We start from the raw sequence: 17957 nt of genomic DNA, 5'->3' as shown, positions 1-17957 counted from the left end.
CTTATGGGAGCTCCCTTATAGGTAACTAACTGCTTTTCTCTTACTGCTTTTATTTATTTATTTATTTATTTATTTATTTATTTATTTATTTATTTATTTATTTTTTCATTTTTCCGAAGCTGGAAACGGGGAGGCAGTCAGACAGACTCCCGCATGTGCCCAACTGGGATCTACCCGGCATGCCCACCAGGGGGCAATGCTCTGCCCCTCTGGGGCATCGCTCTGTTGCGTCCAGAGCCATTTTAGCGCCTGAGGCAGAGGCTAGAGAGCCATCCCCAGTGCCCGGGCCATCTTTGCTCCAATGGAGCCTCGCTGCGGGAGGGGAAGAGAGAGACAGAGAGGAAGGAGAGGGGGAGGGGTGGAGAAGCAAATGGGCGCCTCTCCTGTGTGCCCTGGCCGGGAATCGAACCCAGGACTCCTGCACGCCAGGCCGACGCTCTACTGCTGAGCCAACCGGCCAGGGCCTTCTCTTACTGCTTTTAAAATTGTCTCTTTTTCTTTAACCTTTGCCATTTCAATTATGATGTGTCTTGGTGTGGGCCTCTTTGGGTTCATCTTGTTGGAGACTCTCTGTACTTCCTGGACTTGAGTGTTCTTTTTTCCTCTACCAGGTTAGGAAAATTTTCTGTTATTATTTTTCCAGATAGCTTCTTGATTCTTGGTTGTTGTTCTCTCTCTCTTTTTTTTCTCCGATACTCCTATAATACAGACGTTATTGTGTTTTATGTTGTCCCAAAGATCATTTAAACTCTCCTCATTGTTTTTCATTCTTTTTTCTTTTTGGTGCTCTGATTGGCTGTTTTTTTTTTTGTTTGTTTGTTTTTTGTTTTACCTTGTCTTCCAAATCACTGATTTGATCCTTGGCTTCATCCAATCTACTATTGATTCTTTTCAGTGTATTCTTATTGTCAAATATTGTATTTTTTGTTTCTGTCTGGTTCCTTTATAAGGTTTCTATGTCCTCTTTTATCCTTGCTATCTCTTTGTTGAACTTCTCACTTTGTTCCTTGAGCATCCATATAACCATTACTTTGAATTCTATATCTGATAAATTGTTTATCTGCATTGCATTTAGCTCTTTTCCTGAAGATTTCTCCTGTTCTGTCATTTGGAGCCTGTTTCTTTTTCTCCCCATTATGGCAGTCTCTTTGTGTTTGTTTCTATGTATTAAATAGATCTGCTGTGATTCACAGTCTTTGTTGGGTGGCTTTCTGGAGTAGGTGTTCTGTTGGGTCCAGTGGTGTAGTCTCCTTAGTCACCTGAGCTAAGGTTTCCAAGAATGACCCTTGTGTGGTTTCTGTGAACCCCCTTATTGTATGGAGACTTGATTGCCACTGGCTAGGTGTGCATCAGTTTGAGACTCAGGCTGGCTGACTGTGAGGCTCTACTTTGACCAAAGTGTGTGAGCTGCCATGTAGGTGCTGACCACAGGAAACGAAATTCACCTCAGCTGGTTTTGGCGTCTGACAAGATCACCCTTTAGATATGCTGTTTGTGAAGTTAACTGGATCTTGCTCTAATGTTGGCTGAAGCTGTCTACTGGGTGTGATGGTTCTGGGCTTCTGGGAGGGAGGCTGGTGCAGGCACTGTGAGATGCTGCCTGTGACTGAGCCTTCACCACCTGTTTGGAGCTACAAGCAACCCACAGTTTGTGGCTGCCTCTGCTGGGCTTAGGTTCACATAGTAAAGACCAAGCTGCACACTAAAGTCACCTTTTTATTTAATTTAGTGAGAGAGAAACAGACAGATAGACAGACAGAGACATACAAAGACAGACAGACAGGAAGGGAGAGAGATGAGAAGCATCAATTCTTCGTTGCAGCTTCTTAGTTTTTAATTGATTGATTTCTCATATGTGCCTTGATGGGGGGAGGGGATTTTGGCTGAGCCAGTGACCCCTTGCTCAAGCCAGCAACTTTGGACTCAAGCCAGCGACCATGGGGTGATGTCTATGATTCCATGTTCAAGCTGGCAACCCTGTGTTCAAGCTGGTGAGCCTGTACTCAAGCCGGTGACCTCAGGGTTTTGAACCTGGGTCCTCAGCATCCCAGGTCGATGTTTTATCTACTGTGCCATCACCTGGTCAGGCTAAGTTTGACCCTTGTCAACACCAGGCCCAAAGGCAGGTCAGCAAAAGACCCTAGGCACCCTGAGATCCATCTCCAGCTGCCTTCACTTGCCGGCTGCCTGTTAGACCTATAACTAATGAAAGAGATACCTATCACTAAAAGAGCCTCTGGTGGCGTCAGAAGGATGGGCCAGTGGCCTTCCTTGGAGGGGGAGGTGCCAGACAGGATTCAGGGAAGTTGGTGGGTGAGGTCCCAACTCCAGAAAGTGAAGGTAGTATCTCCTGACCTTCATGTCAGGTAACTTAATCATTGTCACCCCTTGAGTCTGTCCAGACCTCTATTCTCTGGCCCAGGCTGCTGACTCCTCAGCAGGGCTGAGTCTCTGCAGGGTGGGTGAGGGGAAACCCAGAAGGTGGGACAATCAGTTTCCCCCAGGCTGATGCTGTTCAAAGGCAAGTGCTCTACCCAAGAGAGATGGCCACGATAGCGCTGGAGAGTGACCTAGCACAGGAATCCTAGTGGCTGTCCACCACCCCAGTTTTACCCCAACATCACAAACCTCAGAGACTCCCACATGCCTCTTGTCAAGTGGCTGTCCTTCCATTCTCCTATATTTCTGCACATGACAAATTCAGCCGCACCTGTGGGCCCAGCATCTCAACAGGTCAGGACAGGGGAGGGTGTCAACTGTGCGCTTGAGGTGAGGCTGATAAATTCTTCTAAAATTATGAAAAGCCCTGGCTGGGCACCATTCTCCTGTCTCCCTGCATGTGGGGAGTTCAGCTGAGATCCTTCCCGGTGGGGACGAGGGAGGGTGCCAGTTGTATGCTCAAGATGGAGGAGATTATTTTTTTCTGAAGCCTTCCTGCACAGTCACTGTCTGTATCTCCTCCACATGCCTCCCCTAAGAGAGAGCATCCCAAAAGTCATCGCTGGTTGCAACCTCCAAACCTGTCTGCAGGACCGCGCACGGCATAGAGGCTGCGTCAGGGGTGGGGGGCCCTGCTACTTTTTGACTGGAGCTCAGGGCAGCCCAGGCTAGGAACTGCAGGAAGTTGGGAGAAGTTCTGGGGAGAAGTTGGAGTGGAAGCCTTGGGGTGACTGAGACACCTGGTGGGAGACCAGAGGTTTCCTGAAAGAGATGTGAGAAAACCCAGAAAAAGGGAAAACCTGTCCCAGACTGAGTTAAAATCAACCCCGAAGGGGAAATATAGACAGCACACTTGAAATCATTCAGCTGGTTGGGCAGACAGAAAATTAAAAGGAAACTTTATTTCTCCCAAGTCTGGCAACGGCTGTAAAACATCATGAGTCCCCTCTTTGAGTAATAACTGTTTTCCTCCAATGATGCTTCGCGTTCAGCTTTGTTATTCCCATCTAATTACTTAGCACGACATCCAATTTTTAGATAACACCTATATGGGGCAAAGCGCCCAGGTCTGAGGATGGTGGCACATGCCGGAAGGTCCCGGACACCACTGAGCAGCATCACTGACTTAGGAGGTCAGCAGACTCTTCTCTAGGCTCCTCACACTCTCCACGGGGACTGGTAGGTGGGTGGACTCCCGGGGACACTCGATCCACCAGGAGACACTGATCCCTGGGATGTGGATGCTCTAGCTGATATGGACATGCCGGCTCCTCACTGGTTCCTGATCTCTGAGTATGTCGTGTGGGTGTTCTTCTGAGGAGGATTCGTTCCATGAAAGTTGATGGAGGCATAATATGGCTCTGGCTCCAACTCCAAGGTCGAGGTGGCCTCTGCAGAGCTTGTGGAGTCAGTGGGGTTGTCTAACTTGGACTTCTTCTGGTGACCCTGTGTGGAGAGCAAAGAACAGGGTCAGAGCAGGGTATTGGGTGGGTAGGGGGTGGAGGCTGAAGTGAATTCAATTGAGACAGGACCTTTGTTCATTCTTCTATTATTTTATTGAATATTAAGGTCCCATTTATTCAGTTATCCAACAAATATAGCTCTTAGTGGTTGCTTTCTAATTCTACTGAACACTCACACAGGCTTATGGGGAAAATACTATTATTTTACAAAGAAAGGAACAAAGTCTTAGAGAATTTAGGTATTTCTCAAGATCACACACCCACTATTTATGAATTTAATCCCTGGTCATTCAGAGGTCTCCTGTGTGCTTGCTGGTTACTGGATACATAGGAAGGTGTTTATGAAAAACAACTTCTCTTCTTGTGTGTCTTTCCTTTACTCTTGCACCAAACAATTCTCTGACACCAGTTGAGTATCTGACAACTGGACTCAATTCAGACACTATCTACTTGAAGCTATTGTCAGATCCCACAAGTTATAGGCTCAGTTCCACAAGACCTTCCACTGTCACATCAAACACCAAATGTAAGTCCAGGTTGTCACCTGTGCTTCTGACCAACGGGCTATACATCACAGGTTCCCATGATCCCCTCTTCAGATTCAATTAATTTGCTACAGTGACTCACAGAACCAAGGGAAACAGCTTACTTACTATGGGCCAGCTTGCGGTAAAAGGATATAAGAAAGGATACAGATGAACATCCAGATGGAGAGATGCTTAGGACCAGGTACAGGGAAAGGGCGAGGAGCTTTTGTGTTCCCTCCAAGCGCATCACCCTCCGAGCACCTCTACACGTTCACCAACTTGGAAGCTCTCTGAACCCCATCCTCAGGATTTTTAAGGAGGTTTCATCCTTTAGCTATGATGCATCACTAGCTCCATTTCTAGTTCTTCCTCCTCAACAGACTTGAGGAATGGGGCTGAAACTTGTAAACTTCAGATGACCAGCCCCCATCCAGGGGTCCACCAACCATGGCCTCATGGGGAAAAAGGACACTTTTTCATCCAGGAAATTTCAGGCGATAGAAAAGTCCAGCCATGTTCTGCCACTAACTCATTTATTTTTGGCCCCAGAGTTATTGCAACATTTCTCAAAAGAGGCTCTCCACTTCTTCTTCTTCTAACCTCTCTTGACCTCACTCCACCAGGCCACCAAATCTTCTCTTATTCAGATCAGCTCTGATACCACTTAACTAAATTTAAACAGTCATATCTCAGACCCAATCTTACCAGACTTACTAGAATTTGAAAAAAAAAAAAAAAAAGAGGATCATTAACAAGACTATCACATGTTAAGAAAACAAACAAATCAAGACTTCAAAGCTGCCCAAATCTGAAAGTGGATTACAGATAACAGCTGATACCAACCCAAGAAGACCTAGAAACAACTGAAAACTGGAGGCAGACAACACCAAGCTTAGACTCAACCAACTCTACAAATAAAAAACCCAAAAATAGACAATGAGAAAACAAAGAAGTGCAATCCAAATGAAACCACAAGAGACACCTTCAAAAGATGAACTGAGTGATATGGAAATAATCAAACTTCCAGATGCGGAGTTCAAAATAATGATTGTAAGGATACTTAGGGATCTTAGAACAACAATGGATGGTCATTATGAACACCTAAATAAAGAAATAGCAAGTATAAAAAAGAATCAGTCGGAGATGACAAATACAATATCAGAAATAAAGACCACAATGGAAGGAATTAAAAACAGGATAGATAGAGCTGAGGATCAAATCAGCGAGTTGGAGGACAACTGGAATGAAGGCATGAAAGCAGAGAAGAAAAGAGAAAAGAGACTCAAATAGTCAGAGGAAACCCTTGGAGAGCTCTGTGACAACATGAAGAGAAATAACATCCGCATCATAGGGGTTCCTGAAGAAGAAGAAAAAGAACAAGGGATAGAGACTTTGTTTAATCATATCATAGCTGAAAACTTCCCTAAATTAATGCAAGAGAAACTCTCACAAGTCCAAGAAGCACAGAGGACTCCATTAAAGAGAAACCCAAAGAAACCTACAACAAGACACATCATAATTAAAATTCCAAAGCTAAGCGATAAAGAGAAAATATTAAAAGCTGCGAGAGAAAAAAAAGTTATCACCTACAAAGGAGCCCCCATAAGGATGACATCCGACTTCTCAACAGAAACACTTGAGGCCAGAAGGGAATGGCAAGAAATATTCAAAGTAATGCAGAACAAGAACCTACAACCAAGACTACTTTATCCAGCAAGGCTATTGTTTAAAATGGAAGGAGAAATAAAAAGCTTCCCAGACAAAAAACAACTCAAGGAATTCATTACAACCAAACCAATGCTGCAGGAAATGTTAAGGGGCCTGTTGTAAACAGATCAAAGTGGGAAAAGAATATAGCAAAAAAGGAATACACCTTTAAAGAAGAAAATGGCAATAAACAACTTCATATCAATAATAACCTTAAACGTAAATGGATTAAATGATCCAATCAAAAGACATAGGGTAGCTGCATGGATAAGAAAACAGGACCCATACATATGCTGTCTACAAAAGACACACCTTAGAACAAAAGATACACATAGATTGAAGGTAAAAGGATGGAAAAAAAAATTTCATGCAAATGGAAATGAAAAAAAAGCTGGGGTAGCAATACTTATATCAGACAAATTGGACTTTAAAACAAAGGATATAGTAAGAGATAAAGAAGGCCACTACATAATGATAAAGGGAGTAATCCAACAGGAAGATATAACTATTATAAATATCTATGCACCTAATATAGGAGCACCCAAATATATAATGCAGACTTTGATGGATTTAAAGGGCGAGATCAACAGCAATACTATAATAGTAGGGGATTTCAATACCCCACTAACATCACTAGATAGATCCTCAAGAAAGAAAATTAACAAAGAAACAGCAGACTTATTGGAAACACTAGATCAACTCGATTTAATAGATATCTTCAGAACCTTTCACCCTAAAGCAGCAGAATATACATTCTTTTCAAGTGCTCACAGTACATTCTCTAGGATAGACCACATGTTAGGGCACAAAAGTGCTTTCAACAAGTTTAAGAAGACTGAAATTATATCAAGCACTTTCTCCGATCACAATGGCATGAAACTAGAAATGGACCACAACAGAAAAGCTCAAAAATTCTCAAACACATGGAAACTAAATAGCAGGTTGTTAAATAATGAATGGATTAAGAATGAGATCAAAGAAGAAATAAAAAAATTCCTAGAAACGAATGACAATGAGCATACAACAACTCAAAATTTATGGGACACAGCAAAAGCAGTACTGAGAGGGAAGTTCATAGCACTACAGGCACACTTTCAGAAGCTAGAAAAAGCTCAAATAAATAACTTAACCCTGCATCTAAAAGAATTAGAAAAAGAACAGCAAGTAAAGCCCAAATGTAGTAGAAGGAAGGAAATAATAAAGATCAGAGCAGAAATAAATGACATAGAGGCTAAAGAAACAATACAGAGGATCAATGAAACTAGGAGCTGGTTCTTTGAAAAGGTAAACAAGATCGATGAACCTTTAACTAGACTCACCAAGAAAAAGAGAGAGAGGACTCAAATAAATAAAATTAGAAATGAGAGAGGAGAAATAACAACTGACACAACAGAAATACAAAATATTGTAAGAAAATACTATGAAGAACTGTATGCCAAAAAACTAGACAACCTAGATGAAATGGACAAATTCCTTGAAACATACAATCTTCCAAAAATCAATCTGGAAGAATCAGAAAACCTAAACAGACTGATTACAACAAATGAGATCGAAACAGTTATCAAAAAACTCCCAACAAAGAAAAGTCCGGGGCCCAATGGCTTCACAACAGAATTCTACCAAATATTCAAAGAAAAACTAACTCCTATCCTTCTCAAACTATTTCAAAAAATTCAAGAGGAAGGAAGACTTCCAAGCTCCTTTTATGAGGCGAGCATAATTCTGATTCCAAAACCAGGCAAAGACAACACAAAGAAAGAAAATTATAGGCCAATATCCCTGATGAATTTAGATGCTAAAATCCTCAACAAAATATTAGCAAACCGGATCGAACAATATATGGAAAAAATCATACACCATGATCAAGTGGGATTTATTCTGGGGAGGCAAGGATGGTACAATATTCGTAAATCAATCAATGTGATTCATCACATAAACAGAAAGAAGGAGAAAAACCACATGATAATTTCAATAGATGCAGAAAAAGCATTTGATAAAATCCAGCACCCATTCATGATCAAAACTCTCAGCAAAGTGGGAATACAGGGAACATACCTCAACATGATAAAAGCCATCTATGAGAAACCCACAGCCAACATCATACTCAATGGGCAAAAATTAAAAGCAATACCCTTAAGATCAGGAACAAGGCAGGGGTGCCCCCTTTCACCACTCTTATTTAACATAGTCCTGGAAGTTCTAGCCACAGCAATCAGACAAGAAGAAGAAATAAAAGGCATTCAAGTTGGAAAAGAAGAAGTAAAACTGTCATTATTTGCAGATGATATGATATTGTATGTAGAAAACCCTAAAGTCTCAGTCAAAAAGCTACTGGACATGATAAATGAATTCAGCAAAGTGGCAGGATATAAAATCAATACTCAGAAATCAGAGGCATTTTTATACACCAACAATGAACAGTCAGAAAGAGAAATTAAGAAAACAATCCCCTTCACAATTACAATAAAAAAAATAAAGTACCTAGGAGTAAACTTAACCAAGGAGGCTAAAGACTTGTACTCAGAAAATTACAAAGCATTGATAAAAGAAGTCAAGGAAGATACAAACAAGTGGAAGCATATACCGTGCTCATGGTTAGGAAGAATGAACATCATTAAAATGTCTATTTTACCCAAAGCAATCTATAAATTCAATGCAATACCAATTAAAATACCAATGACATACTTCAAAGATATAGACCACATATTCCAAAAATTTATATGGAACCAAAAGAGAACACGAATAGCCTCAGCAATCTTAAAAAAGAAGAATAAAGTGGGAGGTATCACACTTCCTGATATCAAGTTATACTACAAGGCCATTGTACTCAAAACAGCCTGGTACTGGCATAAGAACAGGCATATAGATCAATGGAACAGAACAGAGAACCCAGAAATAAACCCACAGTTCTATGGACAACTGATATTTGACAAAAGAGGTAAGAAAATACAATGGAGTAAAGACAGCCTCTTTAACAAATGGTGTTGGGAAAATTGGACAGCTACCTGCAAAAAAATGAAACTAGATCACCAGCTTACACCACTCACAAAAATAAACTCAAAATGGATAAAAGACTTAAATGTAGGCCGTGAAACCATAAGCACCTTAGAAGAAAACATAGGCAGTAAGCTATCCAACATCTCTCGGAGCAATATATTTGCTGATTTATCTCCTCAGGGAAGTGAAATAAAAGACAGGATAAACAAATGGGACTATATCAAACTAAAAAGCTTTTGCACAGCTAAAGACAACAAAAACAGAATAAAAAGACAAACTACACAATGGGAGAACATATTTGACAATGCATCTGATAAGGGGTTAATAACCAACATTTATAAAGAACTTGTAAATCTCAACACCAGGAAGACAAACAATCCAATCCAAAAATGGGCAAAAGAGATGAATAGACACTTCTCCAAAGAGGACATACAGATGGCCAATAGGCATAGGAAAAAATGCTCAACATCACTAATGATTAGAGAAATGCAAATTAAAACCACAATGAGATATCACCTCACACCAGCCAGAATGGCGCTCATCAACAAAACAACACAGAATAAGTGCTGGCGAGGATGTGGAGAAAAGGGAACCCTCCTGCACTGCTGGTGGGAATGCAGACTGGTGCAGCCACTGTGGAAAAACAGTATGGAGATTCCTCAAAAAACTGAAAATCGAACTGCCTTTTGACCCAGCTATCCCACTTTTAGGAATATACCCCAAGGACACCATAGAACGGCTCCAAAAGGAGAAATGCACCCCCATGTTTGTGGCAGCATTGTTCACAATAGCAAAGATCTGGAAACAGCCCAAGTGTCCGTCAGAGGATGAGTGGATTAAAAAGCTTTGGTACATATATACTATGGAATACTACTCAGCCATAAGAAATGATGACATCGGATCATTTACAATAACATGGATGGACCTTGATAACATTATACGGAGTGAAATAAGTAAATCAGAAAAAAACTAAGAACTATATGAATCCATACATAGAAGGGACATAAAAATGAGACTCAGAGGCATGAACAAGAATGTGATGGCAACAGGGGTGGGGGTGGGGGGAGGGGGGGTGGGGCGAAGAAGGAGAGTGGGGTTGGGGGAGGGGAGGGGCACAAGAAAACCAGAAAGAAGGTGACAGAAGTCAATTTAACTTTGGGGGAGGGGTACACAGCACAATCAAATGTCAAAATAATCTAGAGATGTTTTCTTTCAACATATGTACCCTGATTTATCAATGTCACTGCATTAAATTTAATAAATAAATTTAAAAAAAAAAGAACACTCTCTTTCTCTTGCCCACCAGGATTCAACCATACACTCTCTTGGTCATTTATTTTTCTTCAGTGGTCTTTTTGCTGTGCCCACTGGACCTCCCTGACTCTAAATGCTGAGGGTCCCAGGGCTCTGTCTGCAGACCACTTCTCTTCTTTGTGGTTTCATCCACTATCAGACTTTGCTGTGCAAGACCCCCAACTCTCTGTGCCTCCCACCTGAACCCCTGTCCTGAGCTCCAGACTCTGACCACCTACTTGTCATTTTTACTTACACATCTCAGAGGCACCTCAAACTTAAAGAAACCAAAACAAAGTTTGATCCTTTCTCCAAAACATAGTCCTCCTGCAGAGTTGCCAGTTCCGAGAAATGGCAATTCAATTCTTCAAGTTTCTCAGGGCAACCGCGTTGGAGTCATCCTTGGAATCCATGGACATTTATGGACATCTATGACAATCTATGGACCTCTACAACATCGCTGGACATCGACAACATCCATGAAGTTTCTCTCTCTCTCTCTCTCTTTTTGACATCTATGACACCTACAAGGTAAAGGGGGTAAGCTATGTTTCTCACACCCCAAGTGTATGCTATCATCCCATTGGCAAACCCTGTTGATTCCACCTTTAAAATGTATCCAGGGTGTGTGCTTCCCCACCTGGGAGCATGCTTGCACCTTTCCCTTCTCCTTCTTCCCCCACAGGCGGGCATCTCCTAAACTCTAAGGGACCTCACGAGACTTGCAACCAGGAAAGCGATAGGTAGCAACAGTGCATCCCCAGGCTAGACCCCTGACCCTGTCCCAAGGCCCTCTTTTCTCTGACTGTCCAGTGAGCTCACAACAGCCCTGCCCTGGTTTCTTCTTTCCAACAACATTGCTAGAGAGTCAGAACAGCCTTGCTTAGTCTCTCTCCTGTTGCCTCTTCTCTCTTAAGCCCTTCCTGTTCCACTGTGTCCAGCTTTAATAAATGTACTCTCAAAGTAAAGAAGAAATGTATCTAGAACTTATCTGCTTCACACCAGATTCATCATCATTACCCTGACTATGTCTGTCTTAGGAACTGAACAAGCTGTGTCTCCCAATGTAACTGTATTTGGAGATAGATTCTTTAAAGAGATACTTAATTTTAAATGGGTCATTAGGGTAGGACCCAAAATGACTTAATTCTTTATATAAAAAAGAGATACATGAGAAAAGTGTGGGTGTAGAGAAAGGCCAACAGAGGACGCAGCAAGAATGTGGCCATCTGCAAGCAGAGGAGAGAGTTTTCAGGAGGGACATTTTACACTGGTAACATCATGATAATGTGTAAACATACTGATATTACCCAAGCACCCAGAACAATTGACAAGCAGGAGATATTTGCTGAAGGAAAAGATAAATGCATGGGTGGTTGCTGATCGTGTGCTCAAAAATCTCACGGGGTGGGGGGGTGGGGAGGGCGTCCGCATTAGTCAGAGTTAAAGGAATAAACAGAGAGTTAGAACTTGGAGAACAGGAAAGGGGCGGGTTGATGTGGGTGTACAAGGAGGAGGGCCGCCCTAGCAATGATCCCGACATGCAAAAAGCGAGCCAGCAGGCCACCGTGGGAGGCTTGAAGCATTGAAGGTGACTGATTTTCCTACCCCAATTGCCGGACCACGTTGTCTGGGCGCTCAGCAGTGTGGAGAACCAGGGGATTTCAGACTTGGCTCTGAGGGGGTGGTGCTATTTTATGCTAATATGCCGGGGAGGGGAGATGGGAAGGCTGCCGCAGGATAAGGACTGGGGGGGAGCACAGCTCAAAAGTTGTGCTAATCGGTGTTCAGATGAAGCACACTCATACTCTGCCTCGTCCTGGTGCAGGAAGAGCTGATGGAGGACTGGGACCAGTGGTGGGATTCAGCCGGTTCACATTGCTTCGGGAGAACCGATGCTTAATTTTTTGTTGAGTTCAGCAAACCAGCAGTTAAAATGGTACTTGCAATTGGGGTTCTGTCTAAGGTGGGTGCCTGGGCAGCTGTCTAATGTGGAAATCACAAATTTACAGTCCTTACTCTTTTTTAACATTCATCTGTGCAACAGCATATTCTAAGCACCTGTAATTCCGTCCACAGGTTAAAAAAATTGCAAGTGAGGGTTCCAATCAAGAAGCAATATGGAAATATCTTAGATAACAGTTTTATTGTTTTTGTTGACAGGTATTATTTAATCTTTTTTCATGAACATTTTAAAACTCTTATAACATATTCTAGTTTTGTGTACCTTTTTATTGCTCTTATTTAGGTATTAAATACATGAAATAATAAACTACCTTTCAGTATATAGTTTTTTAATACTTAAAATGGTCATTAGGGTAGAGAACCAGTTGTTAAATTATTTGAATCCCACCACTGACTGGGAGGTACTGGGGCAGGTCATTGGTTGGGTGTCAGGGACAAGAATACCATCAGAGAGATGGAAAACCCAGCAGAAGATGTTTGGGGGAATATTTACCACATACTTCTTCTGTTTTGACATCTGGGGCCTTGCTAACCTTAGAGAAACTGTCCCTGCCAGGGCTAGCCAATTGCTAGAGATAGTACCAGACTGGCCTACAATTGTGACTTCCACATTGCAAACCAGCTGGTCCAGTCCCAAGTTCACAGCTCCAACCACCTCCTATGTGGGGTTCATACACTCCAGATAATCTCCCCAACCCTGCCCTATCACACAAGGACCAGGTACCAGAAAACTGGGGAGGGGAGACAGTTCTTACATCTCGAGCCCACTGAAATTATTCAGACTAGCCGGCCCTAAGCCCTCTCCCCTTCCCTTACCTCGCCTTCCCCATGGAAACCCCCATCAAAGATCCTACCCATGTTTCCCCCTCATTCTCTCTCCCCTGGCTCTGGTGCTACCCCCTGTGGCCCTGTGGTGTGGCGCTTCCCTCTCCTCTTGGGAACTGTGACAATCCTCTCTTGATCTGTTGGCCTGATGTACCTGAATAACAATAAAACCTACATTTTCAAAAAACAGTGGGAAGGCAAAGAGCTCATTTCTGGACCCACTGGATGGAGTGGGACAGTGGGCCAACCTGGAAATGCAGAGGGCGGGCTCCATGCCAAGATGCCCACGTCACTCACCGGGGAAGCTGGTCCGATGGCCATGTGGACGTTGTCCACATTCACTGCTGTCCTGGCTACTCGCTTCCTGCGGGTCTTCACCCTGTCAGGAGACATCAGGGTTTTTGACACGAGGTCACTCCTTACTCCTTGAGGCTGGAGTGAATGCCTAAGGCAGGTAAAGGGTGGGGCAAGACCAGTAGCCTTCATAATGAGACTTTATAACAAGGTTCTCCTGCTCTTGGACATCTGAGACCAGAGCTGGGACAAGACTCAAGCCTGGCTCAGCGGCTACCGGTGGGATTTTCAGCACCACTGCACTCCCATCTTTGCTCTGGTTCCCCTCACCCCCTCTTCTTCCTCTCTGGCCCACCCTGTCCCAGCTCACATGAAGTAGATGAGGCAGAGGCAGACAGCCAGCAGTGCAGTGACACCGGATCCTTTGACAGCTCCCAGAACCGCCCCCATCTCTGGTCTCTCTGCAGACAAGAAAAACTTGGTGTGAACTCCAATCTTGATGAGCAAGCATGTGTCTCTTCCTCTCAAGCATGAAGAGAGGGGTGTCCCTCTCCTCCCCTGGAAGTTTCAGCCCCTGGGTTCTCCTACCCATCATCACATGAAGGACATGGTCTACGTGACACTCCTATTCAGTCGTCACACTCCTGGCCAGCCAACCTTGTCTCTTCTAGGACCCAGGATCTTTTCTATCTGAGGTCTCTCTGAACAGACCCCAGATCTGGCTTCAGCAGACCATGAGGCTTAGAGTCCATGGACATTCCAGAGAAAGACACACCCAGAGTGCTGTGCGACACTGAGAGACCTGTCTCTCCTTCTCTCCTGAGAGGTGACTGAATCTTCCCTTCTGGCTTCCATTAGCCTTGTTACTCAGGGTCAAAGCTGGTATTTTGCACCTCCAGGAAGGGGTAAAACACAGGTTCTCAGACATTCAGGGGAGCTCCAAACAGCTCTCTTGGTCTTATCTGGCCATGCCTCCCGGGAACCCAGTGCCTGAGGTCAGGGAAGTGTATCTGGGTATCACCGGCCCTGGCTGGTTGGCTCAGTGATAGAATGTCAGCCCGGTGTGTGGAAGTTCTGGGTTTGATTCCCGGTCAAGGCACACAAGAGAAACGCCCATTTGCTTCTCCACCCTTCCCCCTCTCCTTCCTCTCTGCCTCTCTCTTCCCCTCCCGCAGCCAAAACTCTATTGGAGCAAAGTGGGCCTGGGCACTGAGGATGGCTCCATGGCCACTGCCTCAGGTGCTAGGATGGCTCCAGCCACAATGGAGCAACAACCCCAGATGGGCAGAGCATCATCCCCTGGTGGGCATGCAGGGTGGATCCTGGTTTGGTGCATGCGGGAATCTGTCTGTCTGCCTCCCAACTTCTAACTTCAGAAAAATACAAAAAAAAAAAAAAAGTCTGATGGAATTGCTGAGAGAGTCCTTACAAGGCCACTGTCCAATGGCTGGGGGAACCAGATGCCATGTCCAATGGCACTAAGGCTGAGAGAGCACCAGGCTCCAGAGACAGGTCAGGGTGAGGGCTGAGAGACTCAAACAACAGCCCAAAGACATTTTCAGAGAATTGAAACTACTCTCTGAATGATAATACTACAATAGTGTACATAAGTCATTACTCAATGTCAAAACCCATAGTATGTACAACACCAAGAGTGAACCCTAAGGAAGATGATGGGTTCTGAGTGATGATAATGTGTCAGTGTAGGTTCACTGATTGCACAAATGCAACCTCTGGTGGGGGGTGGGCATGTGAGGGAAGGTACAGCAGGCTTAGGGAAATCTCTCTTCTGCTCAATCTTGCTGTGAACCTATAACTGCTCTAAAAACAAATGTCCACTCAAAAATGCCCAAGGCATCCATGACAGGAGGAAAATAAGAGCATCGTCTGAGATGAGAAGGGAAGAGGAAACAGGTCACCCTGGCCTGGCAGGACAGCAGTGGATGGACATTGGAGGAGAGGCCTGAAAGGGGTTTCCATGTCTAAATGTGCCCCCTACCAAATGTTGAACTCTGGAGCCTCTGATTGACTCAGCAGAGAACTTACTTCATTCAATGCTTCATGGAAAGGACACTCCTCCCTACCTGTGCTGTCTCCTGGGCAGACGTCTCCTGGGTTCCTGGAGGCACCTAGGATGGAAACAGAGGAGTTTCCTCTTCAGTGGGGTGAGAGGAAGTGAGGATTGTTTAGGGGTCTACCCACCCTCAGTGATCACAGAAATGCAGAAGAGAAAGGCTTTGTCCTCAGGTCCCCTGCACAGCTGGAGATCCAGGACAAAAGCACCAAGCAAACCCTCAGAAGCCCTGCTGTCCTGACCCAGCACTCACAGGTGACATTGAGCTGGACGGTTCTCTCCACGGTCACACAAGCTACAGGAAAATACACCTGACAAGTGAGGTTGATGCCATGGTCCTGGGGCCTCGGGGTGAGGGTGATCACCGAGGAAAAAAGGATCCGGGGGCCCAGGGAGATGTGAGCAGCTGATGTCCAGGAGAAGATGGGAGGCGTGCCCCGCTCACAGGCCCAGGGCACAGAGCAGGTCAGGTTACTGGGGCGGCCAGATTCCAGGGTCCCTGGGATGAGGACGTCGGGTGTGTGGTTGAGGGCTGGTGAGAAAAAGGGGAGACAGGGGATCAGTAAGGGGGGTCCCAGCTGTGGCCCTTAGAGAAGCTCAGGCTTTGGCCCAGCCCCTCCCTCTGAACCCCAACACACTGTACCCCTGACCACACCCAGGATGGCCTCCCCTTCCAGCTCTGCCCCAGGGCCACCATGAGCTTTTCCTGTGGCCACTCCTGGAGTCTCTTCCTTACTCGTCACATGAACGGAGAGCCTGTTCTTTGTGTAAGAATGTTTCACATAAGTTCCACTCTCCACCCGAAAAATGTAAACTCCATTATCTGTCATCTTGGCGTCTCTGATGTCCAGGGAGCAGTTGTAGGTCCGGGGATCCCCGAGGAGGTGGAATCGACCCCGGGTGGCCTCCTGCACATTACGATCTGGGTTGTTTGTGACGACAGCAGGACCATCAATAAAATCAGCTCCTTCCCGGAACCAGTAGCCATATACAGGGGAAGTAGGAGGCTTATACAACTTTCTGAGAGAGAAGGTGCAGGGCACAAAGACACACGAACTTTCCTGTACCGTCACGGACTCCGGTACTGTCAGCTTGTCCTCAGCCAGGGACCCTGCAGGAAAGGGGGGTCAGCTGCAGCCCCCACGCCACCCGCACCCTTCCCCCGCCCCCCACGGCCACTCACCGGCCCACAGCAGGGGCAGCAGCAGCCGCAGCATCTCTGATATGGAGAGTTTCGGACTCCAGTGGATGAAGTAAGAATAAAGGCAGCCAGAACGGAACTGTGCTAAGTCCACGGAAGCGGGGGGAGGAGCACGCGATTTCGGCTGTTCCCAAAACAGGAACCTCAAAGCCAAAAAACGTCCCCTTTCTGCATGGAGCAGACAAAGACCCTGCAGCCCAGACACCCTGGTCGCCAGCCAGAGAACAGATCGGGAGCTGACCCTGGTCCTGACCAATCTCGGGGTCTTCTCTGCAGCGTCAGAGCAGGACCAGGACGTTCGAGGACATCTGAGGATGGGAAGTGTGAGTCTCCTAAGGTCCTCCCGTAAGAAGGGTTTTCTGAGCTCTGTTGTCGACACTGGAGAGTTGGTCAACTCCAGCACAGACTGGGAGATCACAGCCTAATTTAGAAGCTGCGGTCGGTCCTGCAAGGAATCTTTAATGTCCATGTGAGTGCAGGGCAGAAGAAAAGAAGGGGATCTCAGGTGAAGAGAAGGCAGCATTTATTTATTCACCGAACACTTAATGAGCATCCATTTTTTGTTTGGCTGAAGACAAGACAAGAAGGGCTACAGGGACGTAGTCTATGACAGAGAGGCTCCTGACCCAGTGTAATCACGTCCTCTCAATTGCAGTACTGTTGGGCTTTAGGGCTGCAGTCACTGGTGACTTTACCTTGTGTTCTGCCAGCATCCTGGGTATTTGCTAAAAATGCGAGTGTGGGTACTTAAGTAATTTTTTAATTGAATTATTTTTTTAAGTGGGATTATGGAAGACAGAGAGACAGACTTCTGCATGCACTCCACCAGGGTCCATCCTGCATCACCTCTCTGGGGATGATGCTTGGACAAACTGAGCTATTCTCAGCACCTGGGGCTGACACATGAACCAATTGAACCACTGGCTGCGAGAGGGGAAGAGAGAAAGAAGGGGGAATGGGATGGTTGAAGAAGCAGATGGTCACTTCTCAGGTGTGCCATGACTGGGAATGGAACCCAGAACATCCAAATACTGGGCTGACACTCCAGGACCCAAACCAGCCAGGACCCAAATTTAGTTTTATAAATAATATAAATTAAAAACATATATAGTGCTTCCATAATGAAAACGATGTAGCATCTTCATGCAGCATGAAGAGAGGACACATGCTCT

The 17957-nt window shown here is 45.0% G+C and overlaps 1 protein-coding gene across 1 annotated transcript in view; it reads right to left on the bottom strand.

The window, feature by feature from the left end:
- The window catches only part of LOC136398200 (uncharacterized), a 30587-nt gene extending 13089 nt beyond the window's left edge, over positions 1 to 17498 (bottom strand). Inside the window, exons 1-8 of the mRNA XM_066372574.1 lie at positions 17481 to 17498; positions 16768 to 16909; positions 16321 to 16695; positions 15838 to 16116; positions 15557 to 15639; positions 13841 to 13971; positions 13514 to 13595; positions 3716 to 3885 (exon numbers count right to left, since the gene is read on the bottom strand). Of these exons, the coding sequence (XP_066228671.1) occupies positions 3716 to 3885; positions 13514 to 13595; positions 13841 to 13971; positions 15557 to 15639; positions 15838 to 16116; positions 16321 to 16695; positions 16768 to 16909; positions 17481 to 17498 (1280 nt within the window). The remainder of the gene's footprint in view (positions 1 to 3715; positions 3886 to 13513; positions 13596 to 13840; positions 13972 to 15556; positions 15640 to 15837; positions 16117 to 16320; positions 16696 to 16767; positions 16910 to 17480) is intronic.
- Positions 17499 to 17957: the final 459 nt, after the last annotated feature.

Source organism: Saccopteryx leptura, chromosome 3 (genome assembly GCF_036850995.1).
Source record: "Saccopteryx leptura isolate mSacLep1 chromosome 3, mSacLep1_pri_phased_curated, whole genome shotgun sequence".
In the NCBI taxonomy this organism is placed as follows: domain Eukaryota; kingdom Metazoa; phylum Chordata; class Mammalia; order Chiroptera; family Emballonuridae; genus Saccopteryx; species Saccopteryx leptura.
Note: the sequence above shows the minus strand (reverse complement) of the source record. Positions and strands in the feature narration are given on the sequence as shown.